Below are 20,405 nucleotides of genomic sequence, written 5' to 3'. Positions count from 1 at the left end.
CCTGCTAATGAATGTGTTGGTGATCTTCAAGTCACCGAAGGGAGACTACTCCATTTCAGATGGTTGTGTTTCTGGGGTCATCCTCACAGTGATTATTAATATGATCTAAGGGGAAGTTGGCTGACAGGGGAATGGTTCCTCCCATCCTCTCCAATGTGGAAGTCATTCATCAAACCATATTTATTGGCCCTACTTTAGAACAAGCCATTAAGTAATATTTGAAGCTCTGTCATTTATAGGCTGTGTATGACCCTTGAAAACTTAATTAACCTCTGTGGGTCTTACCCATTTGAAAGATGGAGATAATGATATGTATCTTGAAAACTTGTGTATCTGTCAGTCATTGTGACAACCATGCTATATAACAAATTGCCACAAAATCTCAGGGGCATCCAATAATAATACTGATTAGTCCTGTGTCTGAGGATCAGATGGAATATTACACTCATCTCACTGGGTTTACTTGTCATCTATATGTTGGCTGGTGTCAGGGACCCAGGTTGTAGGTATCAGGGCAGCAGATTTGTGCTGCAGAGATGTGAATCTGTGGTTCACTATTCGTCCTCCTAGACCAACATATTAATTGAGACAAGTTCCCCTTGGTAGTGGTAGGTGTCAATGTGTCAGCAGAAATGGGTGGCACCTCTTGAAGCCCAGGCTCAGAACTAGCACATGCTGACTTCCACCCATGTACCATTGGCCATGACATAGCCAAGCCCAAGCCAAGGGACAGTGAAAATGAGTGAAGATATGAGGATGTGCATCCCATGTCTTATGAGGATTACATTAAGTGATGGCTGTGTTTACCTTAAAACATTCCTTATCACATAGTAAACCATCATTTATGAATGCCATTATTGTTACTGTGATTATCTGGCTAATGAAATGCTTTTGGCAAATTTGGAATAATATATTTAGGTGAACTCTGGTAACAGATCAAGCTGACTCTCTGGGGGAAGAAGTGAAACCAGGAGGAGGTTAAATTTCTGGAGAGGAAGGGAGTAAAGGCAAGAGAGTGGGATTTTCCCCTTTCTGCTAATGACCTTCCAGAAAAATGAATTCCCCTCACACCAAATGATGGTGCTGGATCTTAGCAACAAGTTCATATCTTCCCAAGTGTTTTGCACAGAATGCCTGCAGTCAGGACCTAATGATCTCTCTGAGTTCAAAGCCAAAATCTGATGAGCATGACAGAGGAAGTATGAGAACAGACAGAAGACCATGGCAGAAGCTGCAATTCTGTATGTTAGAGCTCTGTTCAGGTTCTGGGTTACAGCAAGATCCAGAGAGAACCATGACCAGGAAGAGCTGAAGAAGACTGGTAATGGGAATCCTGGATGCTACTGGAGCCAGAAATAATAAGATGGAAATCTGAGAACCAGAATTCACAAATCTATCTTCCTTGGACTGTGGTATTGACTCCATTCAACCATTGGTATGTCCTTTACCTCTCTGGCCTCCACACAATGGTAGTTCAGTTCTCTAGGGTGACATTAGTTAAGGGAAGTGGAAGTGCTTTGCAAACTGAGGAGTGCGATTCCTGTAACTGTTACATCCGTCTTGGTAAAAGCACATTCATTCACATTTAGAACTACAAGATGTTGGGGCTGGAAGGATTCTTGGAGACTCTGTGTGTTCTGGCTAGGGAGCATGGAACCAGCTCCATGAACCTGGAAGATTTTGTGTTGTTAACAGAACAGAGGAAAATATCACTGAGTTTAGTTCCATCACCCAAATGTGGTGCAGTTCTCCCAGTTGAGATCATGACCATCCTGTAAGTCTACAGTATTAACTGATAGGCCCAAGATCTTGGGTATAAGAAAAGGCTGTTCCCCGGTTTTCCAATTTGTATTTGTTGCTGTTTGTCCATTTGTCTCGTCTGCAGGCACTTGCTTGAAGATAAGCTGTACCAGGCACCAAAGGTTTAGGAAAATGGATGGGAGAGAAAACTAAAAAGTGAGAAAATTCTATCCATCATTTTTTTTTATCCCTGAGAGTTGAGAAGAGGCAGCCATTTTTAAAAATGTATACATGGGTTTTGAATTTGTTCTAGTTGTGAGATGTGCTTATTATCTGGCTAAGGAACACTGCCTGTTTTTTTTTTTTCCTTCTTTCCTTCCCTCCTTTCTTCTCTCCTTCTTTCTTTCCTCCCCCGACCCTCCACCTTTTCATCAAGAGGTGACTCTTGCATGAGATGGGATATTGTGTCAGTGACTGAACATGCCCAACTTGAAAACTTGATGGTTCTTTGCCTTTGTGTGGGATTTTTCTAGCTGAGGTAATAACTTAGAACTGGGGGTGTCTTCTATGACCTTTCCCCCAATCCTGGCATTTGAATGAACCCAGTGCAAAGCCAGGAGACACCGACCGATCTGTATTAGTAGACGTGCACACCTCCTGTTGGTTGTGTGTATCCTATGTCTGTTATCTTTCTCTCTCCTTTTTGAGAAGTTTATCTTAAGCGAGTCGTTCATGTGATTGTTGAGGCTGTAAGTCCAAAAGCTGCAGGGTGGGCCAGCAGGCTGGAGAGGGGAGGGGAGAGTTGATGTTGTGGCACAAGTCTGAAGGGGACTGTTCCCTCCTGCTCTGAGAAGTCAGTCTTCTATCAAGTCCATCAACTGATTGTCTGGGGCTTATCCAAAGTTTTGGAGAGAGATTTGCTTTACTCAAAGTCTACTCATTTAAATGTCAATATCATCTAATCAATACCCTCACAGCTACATCTAAAATAATGTTGGATCAAACATCTGGATATAGTGTCCTAGCCAACTTGACACATAAAATTAATCATCTCAAGATCTGAGATTAAATGTATTCAACAAAAATTTGGGAAACTTGGAAGAGTCGTGTAAATAGGAGACAGGAGCTTCAGGCCTTGGTCAGTTGCTGTCTTTAACCATGACTCTCTCTGGTTGCCTTTTATTTATATCTGAATAAAGGTGGAAATATGTAGTCTTGAAGAGAAATCCCAAAATGTCCGTTTTATAATGCCAACAACTTTCAGAATGAATAAAGCAAGGGGGAAGTGAAGTGATACGTCATTGAGCTGAAGGGATAATAAGTAGCCATGCGTACTCCTTCTTAGCTATTACTGTGTTCTAGAAGCTCTATTAGACACTGTACGTGCCTGAGTCCAATTAACTTAGCAATCCTGCAAACATTTACAGAGGAGGAAACTAGGGTTGCAAAAATGAAAGCAGTCACTCAGGGCCACATAGCTGGAGAGATGGGAATGAACTTGAGTGGCCTTTCTCACTTGTACTGGACAACGTGGTCAGTGACCACCGGCTGCTTGTTCTCTGAGCATCATTCTATAATGAGAGAGAAGTGACAGCATGCAACATGAGCTGAGCTTGGGACTCCCATACTGGACAGTCTTGGGGAAGGCTCCTCTGGCATTGGAGACCAGTCTCTAACCAGTGGGACTCACTGGTTCCAGCCAGGACCAAATTGCCTGGGGCTCCCTTGCCAAGATGATATAAATTGGAACTGGCTATCAGAGTCACTTTCCAGGCCTGAAGAAGTGGCATCCAAACTCAATGTCCACCTACCAAGCAGACCAGAGGCAGGACCTAAAGGGTGCAATGAATGGAGCTGGAGCTTCAGTTACTGTAACCTGAGTCCCAATCTCAGTTCTGCTATTTCTAGGCTGTGTGACCCTGGAAAACCATTTAACCTGTCTGAGTTTTAGTGCTCATCTTAAAATAGGAGTTAATGATCCTTGCCTTTCAAGGCTGTTAGGAGGAATAAATGAGAAAGCATAAGGAAATGCCAGGCTCCTTTCCTGGCAAAGAGTTGTCGCTCAAGAATTGTGAATTTTTCTTCTAACACAGATTGAATGTGTCTGAAAAAATTAAAGAGGTGATAAAGTGCTATCAAAACTTGAACTCAAACCTATACATATTTCAGTAGTGGAACATCCTGGGTGCTGTTGGGAGGAGAGAGCAGTGCATAACAGTTTGAGTATACAGTTGTCAAGAATCAGTGCAGACAAACACGCAGAGCCTGCTCTGCAAGGTAGAGGAAGAGGCCGAGGCTTGCCTGGTATCTGGAAACCAACAAGCCCCTTCTGCCTTTGCAAAGGGACTATGGCTCAGCCCTCTCTCTGGGTCTTCTCTTTGGCTTTTTCTCTTTCTCTCTCTTCTTTCCTGTCCTTTCCACACCCTCCATTCTCTATGCTCCCTTATCATCCTCTTTGCCCCCATCATTGATTATTGAGCATGATTCTGCCTTCCACTCTGGTTTTCTTCTCCTCTTCCCTCTCTCTCCTGCTCTCTTCTCCTCTCTCTTTCCAGCTTGGCCTGGGCGCCAGGGCTTCTCCCCTTAGACCCGGGTGGTTCACTCCCATTAAGCTCGACAATCTCTCATATGTCAATTAGAAAGAGGCAGCATTCCCCTCGTCTCCCTCCCTTTCCTCGGCCTGCCGCGATGCTCAAATCAAGCACCATCTGTTGCATTCATCCGGGCCATGGTGAGCATTTTGCCGCTCTGGGGAGGCAGAGCTTGGTGGGTACCAGGAGGTAATAAGGCTTATTTGAACAACTTGATGTATTGATATTGATAGAGCTGCAGAATGGGGGCTGGAGGGGTGCTGTGAAGAGGGCGGGGTGCAGGACGAAATTGGAGAGGGAAGAGATGCACACTAGCCCTGGCCCCCTCAGCCCGCCTGGGCTCTTGGCATTGTTGCCAAGACAAAAGCAGCCAAACAGATGGATAGGATTTGCTACAGTTGGGATCAGAAACCCTTGAAGCTCAGGGGAGCAAACCTTCTCTCTCCGTGTGTCTTTCCTCTCCCCCAGCCATTTAAGTCTATATCAGCTCAAGGGAAAGAACGTAGAAATAACAGGACAGGGATACGCTGACCTTTGGAAATTGCTGAATTTCAGAGATAGGAAGAACAGAGAGGGGATAGTGTATCAGTCATTTTCTGTCTAGACAAAGAAGCATCCCCAAAATATAAAAAGATTTTATAAGAATTCAATGAATCAACTGTTTGTGGAGGTCTAGGAAGAGCAAGGAGAGTCAATATGTGGAAATCAGGGGGCCAGGGACAGGACAGGACAGGAAGCCACTATTAGCTGCTGGAACTGAAGGGGCAGGGAGAGGAAGTGGTTTTATTGGTGTGAGATTTGTAACTGTGGAAAAGGGACCCCTGGCAGAAGATGTGATTACCCAGGGTCCTTGTCTCTATCAGATATGGTATGGAAACAGGAATGGAGTGAGGGAAGAGATACTCTACACTCTCCCTTCCCATCTTTAGCCAGAGCATCCTACTGGCCAAACCCACCTTGCAGCCAGATAACATGGAGCTAGGTGATACTGCCCCTAGGGATCTGCCACTGCGACAGATGGGAAGAATGCACCTGGGGAGCATGGTGGATCAGAGGTGCCAATGGAAAGAATGCACCTGAGGAGCATGGTGGATCATGGGTGCCAGTGGAGAGCAATGAGCACAGGTAGGGGTATGTATGCATTCTGTCGCCTGCACTGTGCCAGAAGCTCATGTTCTTTACTATTACAGATACTTCCTCTTACCTGTTCGAAGGGATGCCTGAATGGAGTCTCCCTAGAGGCTGGCTCTCTCTTGCGAGTGTGTGACCCAAAGAACTCAAGTCTCTACTCCACACTGCCACTTAGATGTTTTGAAGAGACCCCTAAGTTTCCATACCTAAAATCAAGCTTGTTCATGCCTATCAAATGTGGACTTTTACAGGGTCCCTGCTCTTGATGAGGGACCATCGTTCTGCAGCTGTGAAAAGCCAGAAGACCAGGAGTCAATCTCAAGTTCCCCACCCCACGTCTGCCCCTTTCAGTCTGCGTTCACGACCCGAGGGTGTTTTACCTACAATATCACTCTCAATGTTGCCCACTTCTCAGTCTCTACTATTCTACTGCTTCTGCCTCTCTTCTCTCTACTACTCCACCTACATCCCCATCTTTACAGTGTCTGCACTACTCCCGGCAGCCATCGTCTCATACTTGGGCTCTGGTGCTGCTGTGTTATCTTCCTAGTTGGTCTTCTCATTTTCATTCCTGTTCTTTCCCAGTGAATTCTTCTCTCTTTTGCTAGAGAAATCTTCCCTTCATGCAAATCTGCTCCTGCCCCTCTAAAACCTTCAGCATGGTCCATCCTTCACAAGGTCCAAGGAGTAAGGGTCAGGGTTAGGCTTCCTGTTTCTTCTCCTGGGTTATCTCATGTCACTTGCTGGCAGTAATTCAGTACCAAAGGCCGGTTTCAACCCCTTCCATAGTCCTTCTCCCTAAAAGGTCTTCATTCAGACTGTTCTATCTCTTTTTCTGTCCTCACCTCACCTCTCCAACACCCAACACTCCCTCCCACTTGATGATGCATACTCTTCAGACCCTAGTCATGTGCCCATTTCCATGAAGCACATTTCCATTATTTCCTAGACAAGGTCATAGTCTTTTTTAGATTGTGTTTTAGTCTGACTGGACTACATAATAAAATACAGTGGATGGGGTGGCATAAACAATGGTTTTCATACAGTTCTGGAGGCTAAAAGTCTAAGGCCAGCAGGGTGAGGTTTTGGTGAGGGTTTTCCTCCTGGCTTGCAGACCGTCACCTCCTCTTTGTGTCCTCATATGGTGGAGAAGAGGGAGAGAGAAAGAGGTGTCTCTCTTTCCAGTCCAATCAGATTATTACCCTTTCTTATGACCTCCCTCAATTTTACTTACCTCCTTACGACCCTACAAAAATAAGAGTTTGCTGTTGAAGCCATCAGTCCATGATGTTTTGTTAAGCTAACCAGTCTACAGTGTTTGGTTGTAACAAGACGTGTTCCTCTTGTTCTCACCAGAGGCTCGTGATGGTTTTTCTGTAAATGCTGCTGAATGAAGAGATAAATAAGTGGGGAGATGAGCGAATGAATGAATATTGACAAACCTAGGGGAGTCCCTCTATTTGAGAATTTCAGACAGTTCACTACTTGTTCTGGGTTCTTTTACAATGGCTTATCTTACCTCTTTCAATTCTGGGTTAAGTCACTCTTCTCTCTGGGTTTAAGGAATCAAATTGGGCCTGACGTTGCTTCTCAGAACTTTACCTTCCTTTGGAGGGGTCTCCTCTGCAGGCTTGAGTAAGGAGCCCATGTTTGGAGTCTTATTGCACCACTTTAAGTAGGACCTAAGGGAGGTGTCCTTGGAGAGGGGAGCAGGAGCAGTGAGGGAGCTAGAATGTCACCACGCAGCTCATTCTGTTGCCTGTTGTCTTTTCCCTAGACACCAAATATTATCCTTCTGTCCCTGAGGATGAGGCTTCTCACAGAACCTACTCTCCCAATCTGCCCTCTGGGTGGCACCTACCCTGCAGACATACCTGTCTAATGGGAGGATATCTGGAGGAAACAGGAGCACTTTAGCCGTGGGTGCTGGGATGTTCAGGAACCTTCTTTGTCCAATCCGATGAAACCTCTTCAAAGAAAGTCTTTGGCACCTGCCGCCTCCTGGTCTCAGACAGAAGGTAGCTGAAGAAATTCCCTCGCCTCCGGAGACAGAGACGGAGGGAGGGCTGAGTTTGAAGATTTCAAAGTCAAGGCTGTCTTTGGGAATGTCTCAGAACAAAGGCACGGGGCCCATGTAGCAGCCCCCCGGTCTTCTTTCTGGTCTCCCCTCCTTGCCTTTCATGTTGTCTTTCTCCTTCCTTCTCAACCCTTGTTGGTTTTTTCCCCTTTCCTTTAATCTTCTGCCTTTTTCTCTCTGTCTTTCTGACCTCACTTTCTTCATTCGCTGGAACTTTCTAACCAGTCGTTTTGAAACTTTGTGGAAATCCTGCTAGCAGATCATTGGAAGGTGTTGTTTGTAAAGGGAATGTCAGACTAGAGATCCTAAGGTGTGACTGCATCACTTGCTGGCTTGGAGCAAGTCACACAGCTCGTTTGCAGACCTCAGTGTAAGCTCCGTATAATGGGGATATGGTGCTAAGTGACCTACGTGTCCACAGTACTGGAGTTTTATCTCCTAGGACGTTGAGTGACCTTTGCTACCACTGCCCTGGTTCAAGCACCATTGCCTCTGACTGGCTACTGCAAAAGTCTCAATGCTGATCATCTCTCTTGCCTCCATTTGCATTCTCCACAGTCAAATTAATAATTGTTAACAAAGAGGCTCAATTTCCCATGAACTTTCTATTTAAAGCCCTTCAGTAACAACATTTTGCCATTGAGATAACATCCAGATTCCAAATGTGGTTTACAAGGTGTCCATCTCCCTCCAGCTGTTTCTTACCATCTACCCGTGCAAGCTCCATTGCACCTACACTAAGGTCCTTTCTGTTGCTCAAGAATCATGCTCCTTCTGGCTCCAGATTATCACACATGCTCTTCTGGCCTGGACACTTATTTTCCAGATTTCCCCACCTCCATCCTGATCTGCCTTTGCTAATTTACACTCATCCTTAAGATCTCTGTTTAGATATTGCTCTCTTCAGAAAGCCTGGAGTGAGATGCTCTAGAGTTCTAAACTCTCCTATCACATAAGTGTTGCAGGGTTAGCATTGCTGGGATTTGTATGCTACCAAAGAATGAATTACCTGAAATGCGGATTGTATCTAAATTGTTACCACTGTATCCCAAGGGCACAGGGCAGCACCTGTAACATAGTAGGTGTTCAATAAAGCTGACGTTACATCTGTGCGTATGCCCATGGCGTGTGGTTCTGTATCTCTACGGGGTCAGGGAGGGAGTTTTGAGACTCAAAGTGGCCAAGCCCAGTCCTCCAGGGGCTAAGGGTGGGCCAAGCCCTAATCTCAGCCCATTGCCACCCTGTATCAGCAGCTGAGGCGACGCAGGAGACAGTGGAGTCCCTGATGCAGAAGTTCAAGGAGAGTTTCCGCGCTAACACGCCCATCGAGATCAGTCAGCTGCAGCCAGCCCCGCGCAGCGCCTCGGCAGGGAAGCGGAAGCGGAGGAGCAAGTCTCGAGGTAGGCTCTCCTGGCACCTCTTGCCAGGAAGACAGCAGGCTGTCCTAGGGTCCCAGAGATGCTGGAAAGACTTCTTCCCTTGCTTGCATTACTCACAGAACCCCGTTGCACTTTGTCCCTTATAAATTCCCTTGGAGAAAGCAGACCTATGCCCCTGGGGACAGAGCTCACTTCTGGGAACCCCAGCTTCCTCATCTGTGAATGGGGATGGGTCCTTTAAATTCTGGAGGAATTAAGAAAATTAGCAACAATCTATGGGAAGCTTCTAGCACCAGGACCTGCAAACAGTAGATGGTCTTTTAAATTGTGGTTGGTGTCAACCTGGAGAACTGAGAGTGAAAAGACTCCTTGACTGGAGGTCAGGAACACGGGCCCCCAAGAACAGGAAGTCGAGTCCAGTCTGTAGGAAAGGAAGTGACACAGGGATCAAAAGTATGAGTATTTTGAACTAGAAAGAATTGAAGTCAAATTTTTGCTCTGCTAGTATGTCACCTAGGCTGACACTCTACTTCCCCAAGTAGAGTGTTTCATGGGGTCCTTGCAATATCTTAGTACAATGCCCAACATTTCATAAAGAGTAGCATTTTCCTTCTGCCCCTCCTGTTGATCTTCCCTCTTCTCTTTCCCTCTGCTACCTCATCATCTTCCTGGCCATCTGTATGACTTTGTGTATGTGAGGAACGCACTTGGCATGGCCTGATTTCCAAGCCTGGTCTTTCTTTTCAGTCTGCATCTGGTTGTGTTTCTTCTTGCCTCTCACTTTTCAGTTTCCAATAACCAGCTCTTCTCCATGGCTTCTGTGGCCGTCTGGCACCTTCAGAAGCATTCAGGCTGAGGAACGTGACATCCAAAGCCCCACAGAGTTTTGATCGCTGTCTCTTCTAAATCTATGAGCTCTGACCTCTCTCTGTGTCTCTCCTCGTACCACTGTCTCTGCATGAAGTCACCTATCTGACCCCTATAAATAATTTATTTACTCACACTTTATTTATTCTAGGCAGCAATATACATCTTATTTTGTTTGATCGTCAGAGCTACCATATGAGGCAGTACAATGACAATTCCCATTTTATAGATCATCTCACTGAGGCAAAAAGAGCTATAGTAACCTGCCCAAGGGGACAGACAGCCTAGTAAGTGTGGTAGATCCAGGAAAAAGCCATCAGAGTGAGTTTTTAACTAAACCATCAAATTCTACACAAGTGAAATCCTACCTGTCTTTCTAAGTCAAACCTAAGGCGTGCATTTCCACGAAGGTATCGTGTGGAAGTCACGATTCCCACTGGATTGTCCTAGTTTTCCTTTATACATGTGTTAATCACTGGATTCATTTTTGCATATTGTAATTTGCTTCCGTCTAGCTCTTTTAGCTGGGCAGAAGGCAGGGATTGTCTTATTGCTTGGGTGGTGTTTGCATTTCTGGGCCTAAATCAGTGTCTGACACATGGGAGATGATTGCTGTTTGTTGAAAGCATGTCTATGTCTCACTCCTGTGAGATCGTGAATGCTGTGAAAACCCCAGATCTGCATGTTAAGCTGAGGCCACACATTGAAAATTATGAAATTCATTTTTGGAACTCATGTGCTAAATAGCAGTTGCCTTGAAGTCAGAAATGTCTCAGTGCTAATCCCAACCCCATCAGTTTCCACTTGCATGGCTTAGATAGAGTTATCAGCCCTCTCTGAGCCTCAGTTTCCCATTGCACAAAACCATGATCCTTATATTAGAAGATTGCTAGGAGGAGCTGAAGAAATGACAAATGTAGATTACCTGAGAATCTCCAAGAAACCTGTATCAAGAACTGAATAAATGCTATTGTGAATTTTTTTCCCTACATTGAGCATTCAGGGACACTCAAAATTTTACTGTCTTCCCTATCTATCTTTATTCCTTCAGCATCCACCAAGAATCCCCCTCCCACATTCCCCTAATTGTATACCCCGTAAATACCCTTGACTTCAAGTCAATAAGCTCTCACTTCTTTATGTGTTAGTATCGCACCTTAAACATCTTTATGTCACTGAATTATTTTAAAATATCCATTTCATGCACCATGATTTTCTTAAGCAGCCTCTACAATTAGAAACATGGGAGGTTTTAATATGTCATCATTATAAACAATGCCTCATACAAGTCTTTTGTGGTTTTTAGTTTTTCTTTTTTCTTTTGCATAATCTTTGCCTTTGCTTGGAAATCTCTCTCTCTCTCTCACCCCGTTAGAGTAGAATTTCAGAGTAAGATTATTAGCGTACATCTCCTTGACCTAGATTGTGATTGGATAGCATGCTGTTTTAATTTACAAGTTAGATGGGTCCTCAGAGAATGAATGCATGAAGGAATCCATTTGAATCTCCTCAATGTGTGTCAAATTCTGACCACTGTCATTTCTTACCTTCTCCTTTCAACTACACCCTTTTAAAAAAAATTCAGTTCCCTCAAAGTAGAGTAACTTTTTAGAAATATCAATCAGATAATATCACTAGATAATATCACTCTCCTGCTTTAATAGTTTCCTGTTTGCCTAAGAATGTAATCCAAACTCTGGGACTCAGCCTGCACCACACCTTGTCAACCCTGTGTGATCTGAAGCTGGCGAGGCTGTCTTCCCTAATATCACCTGCTCTGCATTTTCTTGTGCTTCAGCTAAACCTGTTTCTTGTTTTCCTTCCTGTTTCTTGCACAGAGCTAAGGGTTCCCTTCTTTAGAGGCTGAGAACTTACTAGTCCTTCTTCTTGCCATGTCTCTTTCTACACCGCCCCCCTTTACATACTCATCCTCCTCCTGTCTGGCCCCTTCTCACGTTTCACCCCTGGGCTCAGAGTCAGCTCCTCAGCACCATCTCTGGTGACCAGACAATCAAAAGTTCTCCTCCTTTGGATACCAAACTTGCTAGGATCTTTTACATAATTCTTTTGAATTTTTTTTTCTTTTGCTTCCTCCAAGTAGTAGTTTAGTTTAAAATTCATTTCTTCTCTTGTCTATATGTGTTCCTCTCTCAAAGATATGCCTCAAATTTATAAACCTTCATGCATAGGCAGGCAGGGTTTAATAATATTTATTGACTAAGTGAGTGTATAGGCATCCGAAAGTGGCTCAGTTTTATAACTTTCAAATTGATGGTGTAAGAGGGATCCGTGCTGAACCAAAGCCTCCTGGTACTGACCTCCAGCAGACCCCACTTTCCCCATAGACATACTTCCTGACAAGTAGCACATCAACTGTGCTCAAGGGCATGCTGTCAAAGCCATTACCAAAAACAGCTCAACAGCATTGTGCTTGCAAGTTTGCTGCCACCATCAGGAAGGATTTTGTGGGAAAGGGGTGCAGACAGTATACATCAGCCCTGCACTTCCAAACTTGTTTATCAAGATTTCCTTGGGGGACTGGGGTTGTAGATCAGTGGTAAAACACTTGCCTCACACGCATGAGGCACTGGGTTCGATCCTCAGCACCACATAAAAATAAATAAATAAAATAAAGACTTGTGTCCATCTACAAATAAAAATAGATTTTTTTAAAAAAGATTAAAGATTTCCTTGCACAGAAATGCATGAGTCAAAGCAAATTTTTGGAAATTCTGCTCACTCCCTCTTCCTCTTGGAGCTTTCTAAATGTCTTTTCATCTATTAAAGACAGTGGGCTGCAGTACAGAGAGCTGGGCTGCTTTGTTTAACCCAGTGGACCATCTTGTGCACAGATTCTGCTTTTCCCCCTGGAACATTTATTAACATCTTGCAGAACAGAAGTATCCTCGGAAACACAATTTTAGGCATGCTCCCTTACCCTTCTCTGACCGCCAAAAATCTCAAATATGATGGTCTGAATCCTGAGTCTTTCATTGTCTCTCCCCTCACCCTGCCACTGAGGTGGCTGTGGGCCTTCTGGCCCAGAGTGGGAGCACCTGGCCTCTCTTTGCTTCATTAGGCTCCACGCCCACTCCGTGTGGCCCAGCGGTTTCCAGCAGATGGAGTGGGTGGCTAAGAACCCGTGTCGTGGAATTGAGCACATGGCTGAGAGCAACTCCAATGTGTTTTTCATGACTGTGGCTTCCTCCTGAGAGGTCTAGGGATGCTGAAGTACATCGTCCTTCATCAGACAGTGGAAGGCTAGCAGAGGACCTAATTGCTGGCTCCATGTTTGTGACAAGATTTTTATGAGGCAGCTGTTAATAAGTAGCCACTCCCTGGTGGCCTCAAAGGCCGTGAAAGAGAGGTGTCGGCATTCAGATAAGGCTGGGGAGGATTTCTTGGAGTGTGCAGAGGAACTTCTTGAGTTTCCTGCAGTTTAGGTAGTGCTGTTTAGAAACAGGACTCTGTATTTGGAATTTAACTCTGTCATTGGCAAACCGAATGATCTTAAGCAAACTAAGAAGTGCTGGACACAGCCTCCATTTCCTCTTCTGTAAAGTGCCAACCTCCCATGTGGGTGCAGAATAATACCTGAGAGATGCCCAACCCAGCACCTGGCACACAGTCAGTCCTCCAGGAAGAGGAGCCAGGGTTATCAGTGACATCAAGATCCTGTCCATCGGGACCCAGATCCCCACACGTCCATCCCCTCCTTCCTGGGCCACGGTGGCTGCTTTGGAGGAGGTTTTGTTCTCCCTGATCCAGATTCCTGCAGCAGCCTCTTCCTCCAGCCTTGTGGTCCACAAATCCATCGTCCACCCTGACAGCTAGAGTGATCTTGGGAAAACACTCTAAATCTGGCTCTGTCACTCCCCTGCCTACAGCACTTTCCTTATATTCTGTCACCTGCACGGCAGTGGGCTTTTTCACTCCCGACGTGGGGGCCTCTGAAGGCAGATGAGAGTGGACACACCTCCAAAGGGTCTCCAGCCGTGCTCAGAAGGCACTGGTGATCAGGTCTCCATTCCTGTTTCCATCTGTATGAAAACAAACATGTGCCACTCTATTGATGATGTGAACATGTGTCATTCAGTTTAAATTGTGCTCTACTATTTGTCAGTGAACTGATTTAACATTTGCGCGAGTCTTCAGATAATTTCCTGTCCCAGGAAGGAGAACTAGGAATAAGCTGATGAGTAAGGGGAGGGTAGCGGTACCTTCTTTAAAGGACTTCCATAGGACCAAACAAGCAAACGCCTGTGAAGCTTTCAGTACAGGCCAGACAAAGGGCACACAGGTGTTCAATTACTTGCTATTCTTTTTGCTATGATTATTACTCTTACTTTAGTCAATATTATTACCCCGTGCATATGCATGTACTCTAAAATCTTTAAGATGAAAAGCACATTATTTAATAGGACAGATTAAGAAGTTGGCCTTGAGCCAGGCGTGCCTGTAATCCCAGTGGCTCGGGAGGCTGAGGCAGGAGGATCGTGAGTTCAAAGCCAGCCTCAGCAATGGCAAGGCACTAAGCAACTCAGTGAGTCCCTGTCTCTAAATAAAATACAAAATAGGGCTGGGGATGTGGCTCAGTGCTGGTGAACTCAGTGCCCCTGAGTTCACTCCCTGATTTAAAAAAAAAAAAAAATGGCCTTGTCTGCTATATAAGTCTCCTTCCTGGATTGGGCTCCACCCTACCTGTGTGTACCTCCCACTTCTGCACTGCCATATTCTCCAACCTCCTGGGCCATATTTTCCGTCCCTCAATATGACTTGCTTTCTGAGTACTGATCATGTTTTCTTGAAAGACTCACCCCTTCGTCAGAAAATTGCAGGCAGAAAATTGCTACTCATTTTCTCAATCCAACTTCAGAGTCTTCTCTGTGTAGCACCTCCTCAGCCCTTACCCCAGGTGAATGCACCACCCTTCTCTCTGTGCACTCACAGTCCCAGGGCTGTCCATCATCACAGTCCTTACTGTCATCCATCCTAAGTACATGTGCACATATCTGACACTTCCTTCAACTCTCACAGTTCCATGATGGAAAGAACAGTGGTTTGTGCTGTCTGTAGCCCCTGTGCCTAACGAAGAACTGGAATAGGACATTAATTGGCTGAATGATAAAAGAAATGGCTGGCTGGAAGCCTGGCTGGATGGGTAGGTGTTTTGGTAAATGGGTGAATGGATAGATGGATAGATGGATAGGAGAATTTAGTTAAAAGAGTCATGGAATGCTGAAGGTAGATGAGATGCAGAGTAACCTACCATCTGTGGTCATTTAGTATGTTCTAGGCATTCGGCTGTATATCCTCTCATTTAAAAGCTCCCGATAGCTTCATAAGATGAGTACTATAATCACAGTCTTTCAACAAAGGAGAAAACTCAAGCTTGTACTATTTAAGTGGCTTGTCCAAGGTTAACCGACTGGTATATTGTGTAACTCTGAATTCAAAGTCCACCTTGAAATTCTCGGATGACTTGAGTTCTACTCTTAAGCTATCCTGGATAAGATCTTGGAGCTGTGAAATGATATCAATTTATTCTCATAACTAGAAGTCAGTGTATACAGTTTCCCTTGCACTGGTTTGTTTTCTGTGCCATCAGCACTGCTGTAAGAGTGTGTAAGAGCTCAAGTTTTCGTAAGGTGAGGTCATCTCCTATACCTGCCCCTTTCAGGCTCTCTGTGGCCTCAGGGAACCATTCCTGTCCTCAGGAACCCCCGATGGCTGAGGGTGGATCATGCTCTATGCATTTTTTTTAAAGGCCTCCAACCAAATTTTTTGGGATGCCACACAGGTATAGGTTGTGCCACCCATCTCTCTGCCCTCCCCCCATTTAATCATTTATTGAAGGAAGCAGGGGATTAGATATTCATTGCACAATGAATACACGGAGGTGGAGGTGGTGTGGGCCTGCTTGAGGTGTTTACGAAACCAGAAGAGTAATTAAAGAAAACTTCATAGAGGAGGTAATCCTTGACTAACACATTGGATTTAACTAGGGAGAGAGGGTGGGAAGACATTGCTGGTAGAAGAAAGAAAACATGCAAACCTGCTTGTGGGTGAAACTCTGCAGAGCACTATGGGGATATCTGGAGGAATATGTGAACCAGGTGGTGAGGTGAGATGGCATCAGCTCCTTCTTCAGGACCAGGCCCTGAAATTCGTTCCCATCTTTCCAGCTGTCCCCCGCCCTAACACTGGGAGGAGAGGCCAATTCTGTCTCCTTTATTCATCCTAATAGATAAGCTCCCGTGTGTTCTTCTATTGTGGAGCACTGTCCCTAGGACGCAGGCTTATGCTAATACATATTTTTTTCTTCTTTTTATTAGTAACTGGCTATAAATTATTTACTTAGTTGGAAGAAAATAGTCAGAAACATTAATGACTTTAAATTAGTTGCCTTAATGGGTTGTTGCTCTGTTTAAATATTGAACGGGCAGCCCCAGGATCTGTCCTTGTTTCTTTGGTCCAGTCTTAGTGCTCCTGATCTTTTAGCCCCTGCAGCAGCCTTGTATGCATATGACTTCTATTTGGGAAAAATTTGAAAAGGCTTCATTGAGACACTGCCCCTTTGGACAAAGAAGTTGATGTTGCATCATCGAAATGAAGTTCTAACATAAACCATGCAGTAATTATAGGCATTCAAAGGAGGACTAGATAGACATCAGTTGCCTGGAGACTATCCCCAGGTCTGGATGAAATGATCCCTCTTTTCACCACTGTTATGGTTTGGATGCGAGGTGTCTCCTCCAAAAGCTCATGTGTGAGACAATGCAAGAAGGTTTGGAGGAGAAATTATGAGGTTCTAGCCTGAAGCTAATCAGTGAATTGATCCCTGGTGGGATTAACTGAGTGGTAACTGGAGGCAGGTGGTGTGTGGCTGGAGGAAGTGATTCCTTGGGGGGCGTGGCTATGGGGTATATATTCTGTATCTGGAGCAGGTCTCTCTGTCTGCTTCCTGATCATCAAGTGAGCTGCTTCCCTCTGCCACACTCTTCCACCATGATGTTTAGCCTCATCTCGAGCCCTCAGAATTGGAACCAGACTTCTATGGACTAAGACCTCTGAAAATGGGAGCCCTCAAACTTTTTGTCCTCTGCAGTTGCTCGGGTTGGGTCTTTTAGTCACAGCAGCAACATAACTGACTGAAAAAAACCACCTGGTGCTGCTTCACCAACTGAGTCTTCCTCTTTTTTCTCCACTTCTAATATTCAAAACTTGCTCTTTCTTAAAGCAAACAAACAAAACCTGAAGGCTACATTCTTCATGAAGATTTCCTCCAAGCTTTGATAAGCTCCTTCCTGTCTTCCTTGAGCCATTTATCCTTTATTACCTTTTATTAAGAGTAATTTATGGCCACTTCACATCCTTACCCTTAATGAATCTCAAGTGCAGCAACTAGGTCCCGGCTGTTCTGTGTTCCCACTGACTAGCCCAGTTCCTGACAATACAGCAGATGCTCAATTAATATTTGATGAATTAATGGACAGCCAATCAACCTGGCTGCATGATCTTGGACAATACCTTGCACTTGCCAGGCCTCAGTGTCCCCATCTCAGAGGCTCTGTGGCAACATTCTCAGTTTCTGGAGTCAGAGAGGTGTGGATTCATATCCCAGTCCTGGAGCCGACTTGATTAACTTTGTAAAATGACTTTTGCACGAAATCTCCATTACCTGATGTGCACATCATACAATCATACAATCATTCTCACAGAGAGGCTGGGAGGATTAGAGGTAATGTATGTAAAGTGCTCAGCAGGCTGCACTGAACATAGTAAGTACCTAATAAATCTTTGTTTTTGTTAATTTGGAAAGCAACGGTGATGGGTTAGATAATTTCCACAAATCTCCTCCAACTCAAATAGCCTTTGATTATAAATCAGACTGGGAAACAGTGTTATCTGGAGAAATATCCAGAATTGGACATTTCTGGAGTAAAAAAAAAAAAAAAACTAGTTTGAAACCCAGCTCTGTCTTAAGTGCAATGAACCCTCAAGAAGACTCATTATAATCCTCAGGATTCCATCTGTGGCACCTGGGGATGTGGTAATATCTGCCATTCTCCATTTCCAGAGATGGTGTGAGGATGTGCTCAAGTGCTGATGGAAATGATCTTTTAAAGCTTGCTGCAGATTAGCCATGCTCTGTCTCCAGAGCCCTGACCCCTTCACAGGGAATGACATGCATCTGTGATCAGGGACCACCCTCCCAAAATGTGCAGCCAGGCGCCTTGCCACTAACAACCTAGTGATCCCCAGGTTGTGTTAGACTGAGATGTAGGAGAGCTCATCTGAAGTCAGAGCACACGCTGCCTCCATAAATCTTCCCTGATGTGTCTTTGAGAGAAGTTTGCCTTCCTGAAAGTGTATGTCTCCTCCAGGTGGTTTCCCTTGTCCGTCTGAAATATATCAGGGAGCTCTCAGTCAATTCTGTCTGCCCTGACGAGTGGAGGGGCAACCACAAGTGGCCTTCACAGAAGGCTCTGGACCAGGTCCCAGTGAAGCCTGAAGGCACAATTCTAGATTATTTCTTCCATCAGAATGGTGTTGCTAAATAATAAAACACCCTGAAACTTAGTGACTTAAAACAGCAGCCATTTCTTTAACACCTAACTCAAGTGGAGCATTTGGGCTTGGCTTAGCTAGATCTCATCTGGGTGGGGCAGACTCAGCTGACCTCAGTCCTGCAGCTGTGGTCCGCTGATGTTCCCAGGCTAGTTCACATACTGAGGGTTCCAGAAATAGCAAGAGCAGGAGCTGCAAAGTCTTTCGAGGATTAAGCTCAGAGGGTACACATCATCCTTTCTGTTTCATTCTGGTGGTAAAAGCAAGTCTCTTAGTCCATCAGAGGTGGAAATGGATCTCAAGGTTATCTGATCCAAACTCCTGTGGATGTGGAAAAGATGGGGAAAACTTGTCACTGTCACGCAGAGAAACTAGCAGACCCAGGAATGATATTTCTATATTAGGTCTCAATATTTGGGGGAAAAGTCCCAACTCAAAATAAATATGAACATATATGTATGTGTATACATATACACACACACACATATATATCAATCTCATGCACACACTCATAGATATAACAAAAACTTTTATATGGAAAGAAAGTGGGAGGGAGGATAGTAAACTTTAAATTATCATGTTACACAAAGTTGACAAGGGCCTTCTTTCTGGTCCATATACACATATGCATGCACACACACAAAAATGTTGGACAAAATGCATCTTTTAAAAATGCAAGAAACTGTATTGTTTTTTTTGGGGGGGGGTATTTGCTAAAATTTGCTTTGTGTGGTCTAAAATGTGGTCCATTTTGGAAAAGTTTCCATGAGCAGCTGAGAAGAAAGTGAATTTGGTTGTTGATAGCTGGCATGTTCTATAGATGTCTGTGAAGTTTATTTGATTAATGGTATTTTTAGATCTGAAGAGTCTTAGTTTATATCTGGATGACCTAGCTCTTGCTGAGAGAGGTGTGTTGAAATCATCTCAAATTATTGTACTGAGTCTTTATGTTAAGTAATCATATCAAAAATGAAGAAAGGAAGCACTTAGGTATAAAGACTGAAGAGATGCAAAGTCAGGCTGTGAGTTTGGAAGCTCATGTCCTGGTAGTGCTAGGTGGAAGAGGGTGGAGTGGGGTGGATTAAATAAAGAGGACCCATGAGCCTGGAAAGAGGAAGGATGAGGTAATAGGAATAACCTCAAAGTGCCAGAAAACACAATAAATACAGTTTGCATATTAACATTCAGAGTACATTATATTAAACAAAATCCAGTTATATGCTGTTTACCTAAGAGTCTCCTAAAACATAAAGACACAAAGCTTGCAGTGAAGGGAAAAGAAAGAAACACACTAGACAACACTAATCAAATGAAGACTTCAGGGAAATATACATTCAGGGAAAAATAAGCTTTACATCAGCAAGAAGAAACAAACAAAAGTAATCCTCAGGAATACAGAGTCAAAGCAACTGTTCATCAGGAGAGAAATAAAAATTGTACTTACACCCACTAACAACACAGCTTCAAAAACATATAGAAAAAAATGATAGAAATACAATGTTAATTAATACATAGACAAAGTGAGAGACGATTTTACAAAATCTATTAGATTGAGTAGACAAAATAATAGCAATAAAGAAAATGCCATTGAAAACACGATCCAATGAACATATATAAAATTCTACCCCAGAGGATACAAAGTTAAAGATTTTTTTTTTTTTAAGAAGTGAGAAATTCTCTTTATGGATCTTGACATCTTATGATCTCAATTTTCTGGCTTTGGCCCAGTTTCCTGAAATTTTATCTTTTTTTTTTTTTAAATGATAACTCCTTGCCACACTTATGACTAAGTATAGTTTGACTTTTATCCCTTAAAGACATTTATTCCAAATCAGAGGTGGGTGTAGGGAGAAGCAATCTATGTACACTGATTTCATTTTATCTTCATTTTCTTTCTTTGAGGAGGGAAGGAAGGTACCGGGAGGTTGTGGTTAAGGCCAACGCTTCTGGGAAAAAAAAAAAAAAAACAGTTCCTTTTGAGGCAAAGTGGTGACATTTTCTTTCAGTCCCCATTTCTCATATTTCTGCTACAAGCCAGGGGAGCCATCA

General features: G+C 44.0%; 1 protein-coding gene across 3 annotated transcripts in view; it reads left to right on the top strand.

Annotated features, from left to right (window-relative positions):
• Astn2 (astrotactin 2) overlaps positions 1–20,405 on the top strand; it is an 833,116-nt gene that overhangs the window by 232,875 nt on the left and 579,836 nt on the right. For 2 of the 3 annotated variants that reach the window (XM_026393325.2, XM_026393324.2), the window contains exon 5: positions 8,790–8,939. The exons of the other annotated variant lie outside the window; for it this stretch is intronic. In XM_026393325.2, the coding sequence (XP_026249110.2) occupies positions 8,790–8,939 (150 nt within the window). The remainder of the gene's footprint in view (positions 1–8,789; positions 8,940–20,405) is intronic. 3 annotated transcript variants of the gene reach the window in all.

This window comes from Urocitellus parryii, chromosome 4 (assembly GCF_045843805.1).
Source record: "Urocitellus parryii isolate mUroPar1 chromosome 4, mUroPar1.hap1, whole genome shotgun sequence".
NCBI lineage: Eukaryota > Metazoa > Chordata > Mammalia > Rodentia > Sciuridae > Urocitellus > Urocitellus parryii.
The sequence above is the reverse complement of the archived record's forward strand: the minus strand, read 5'-3'. Positions and strand labels throughout refer to the sequence as shown.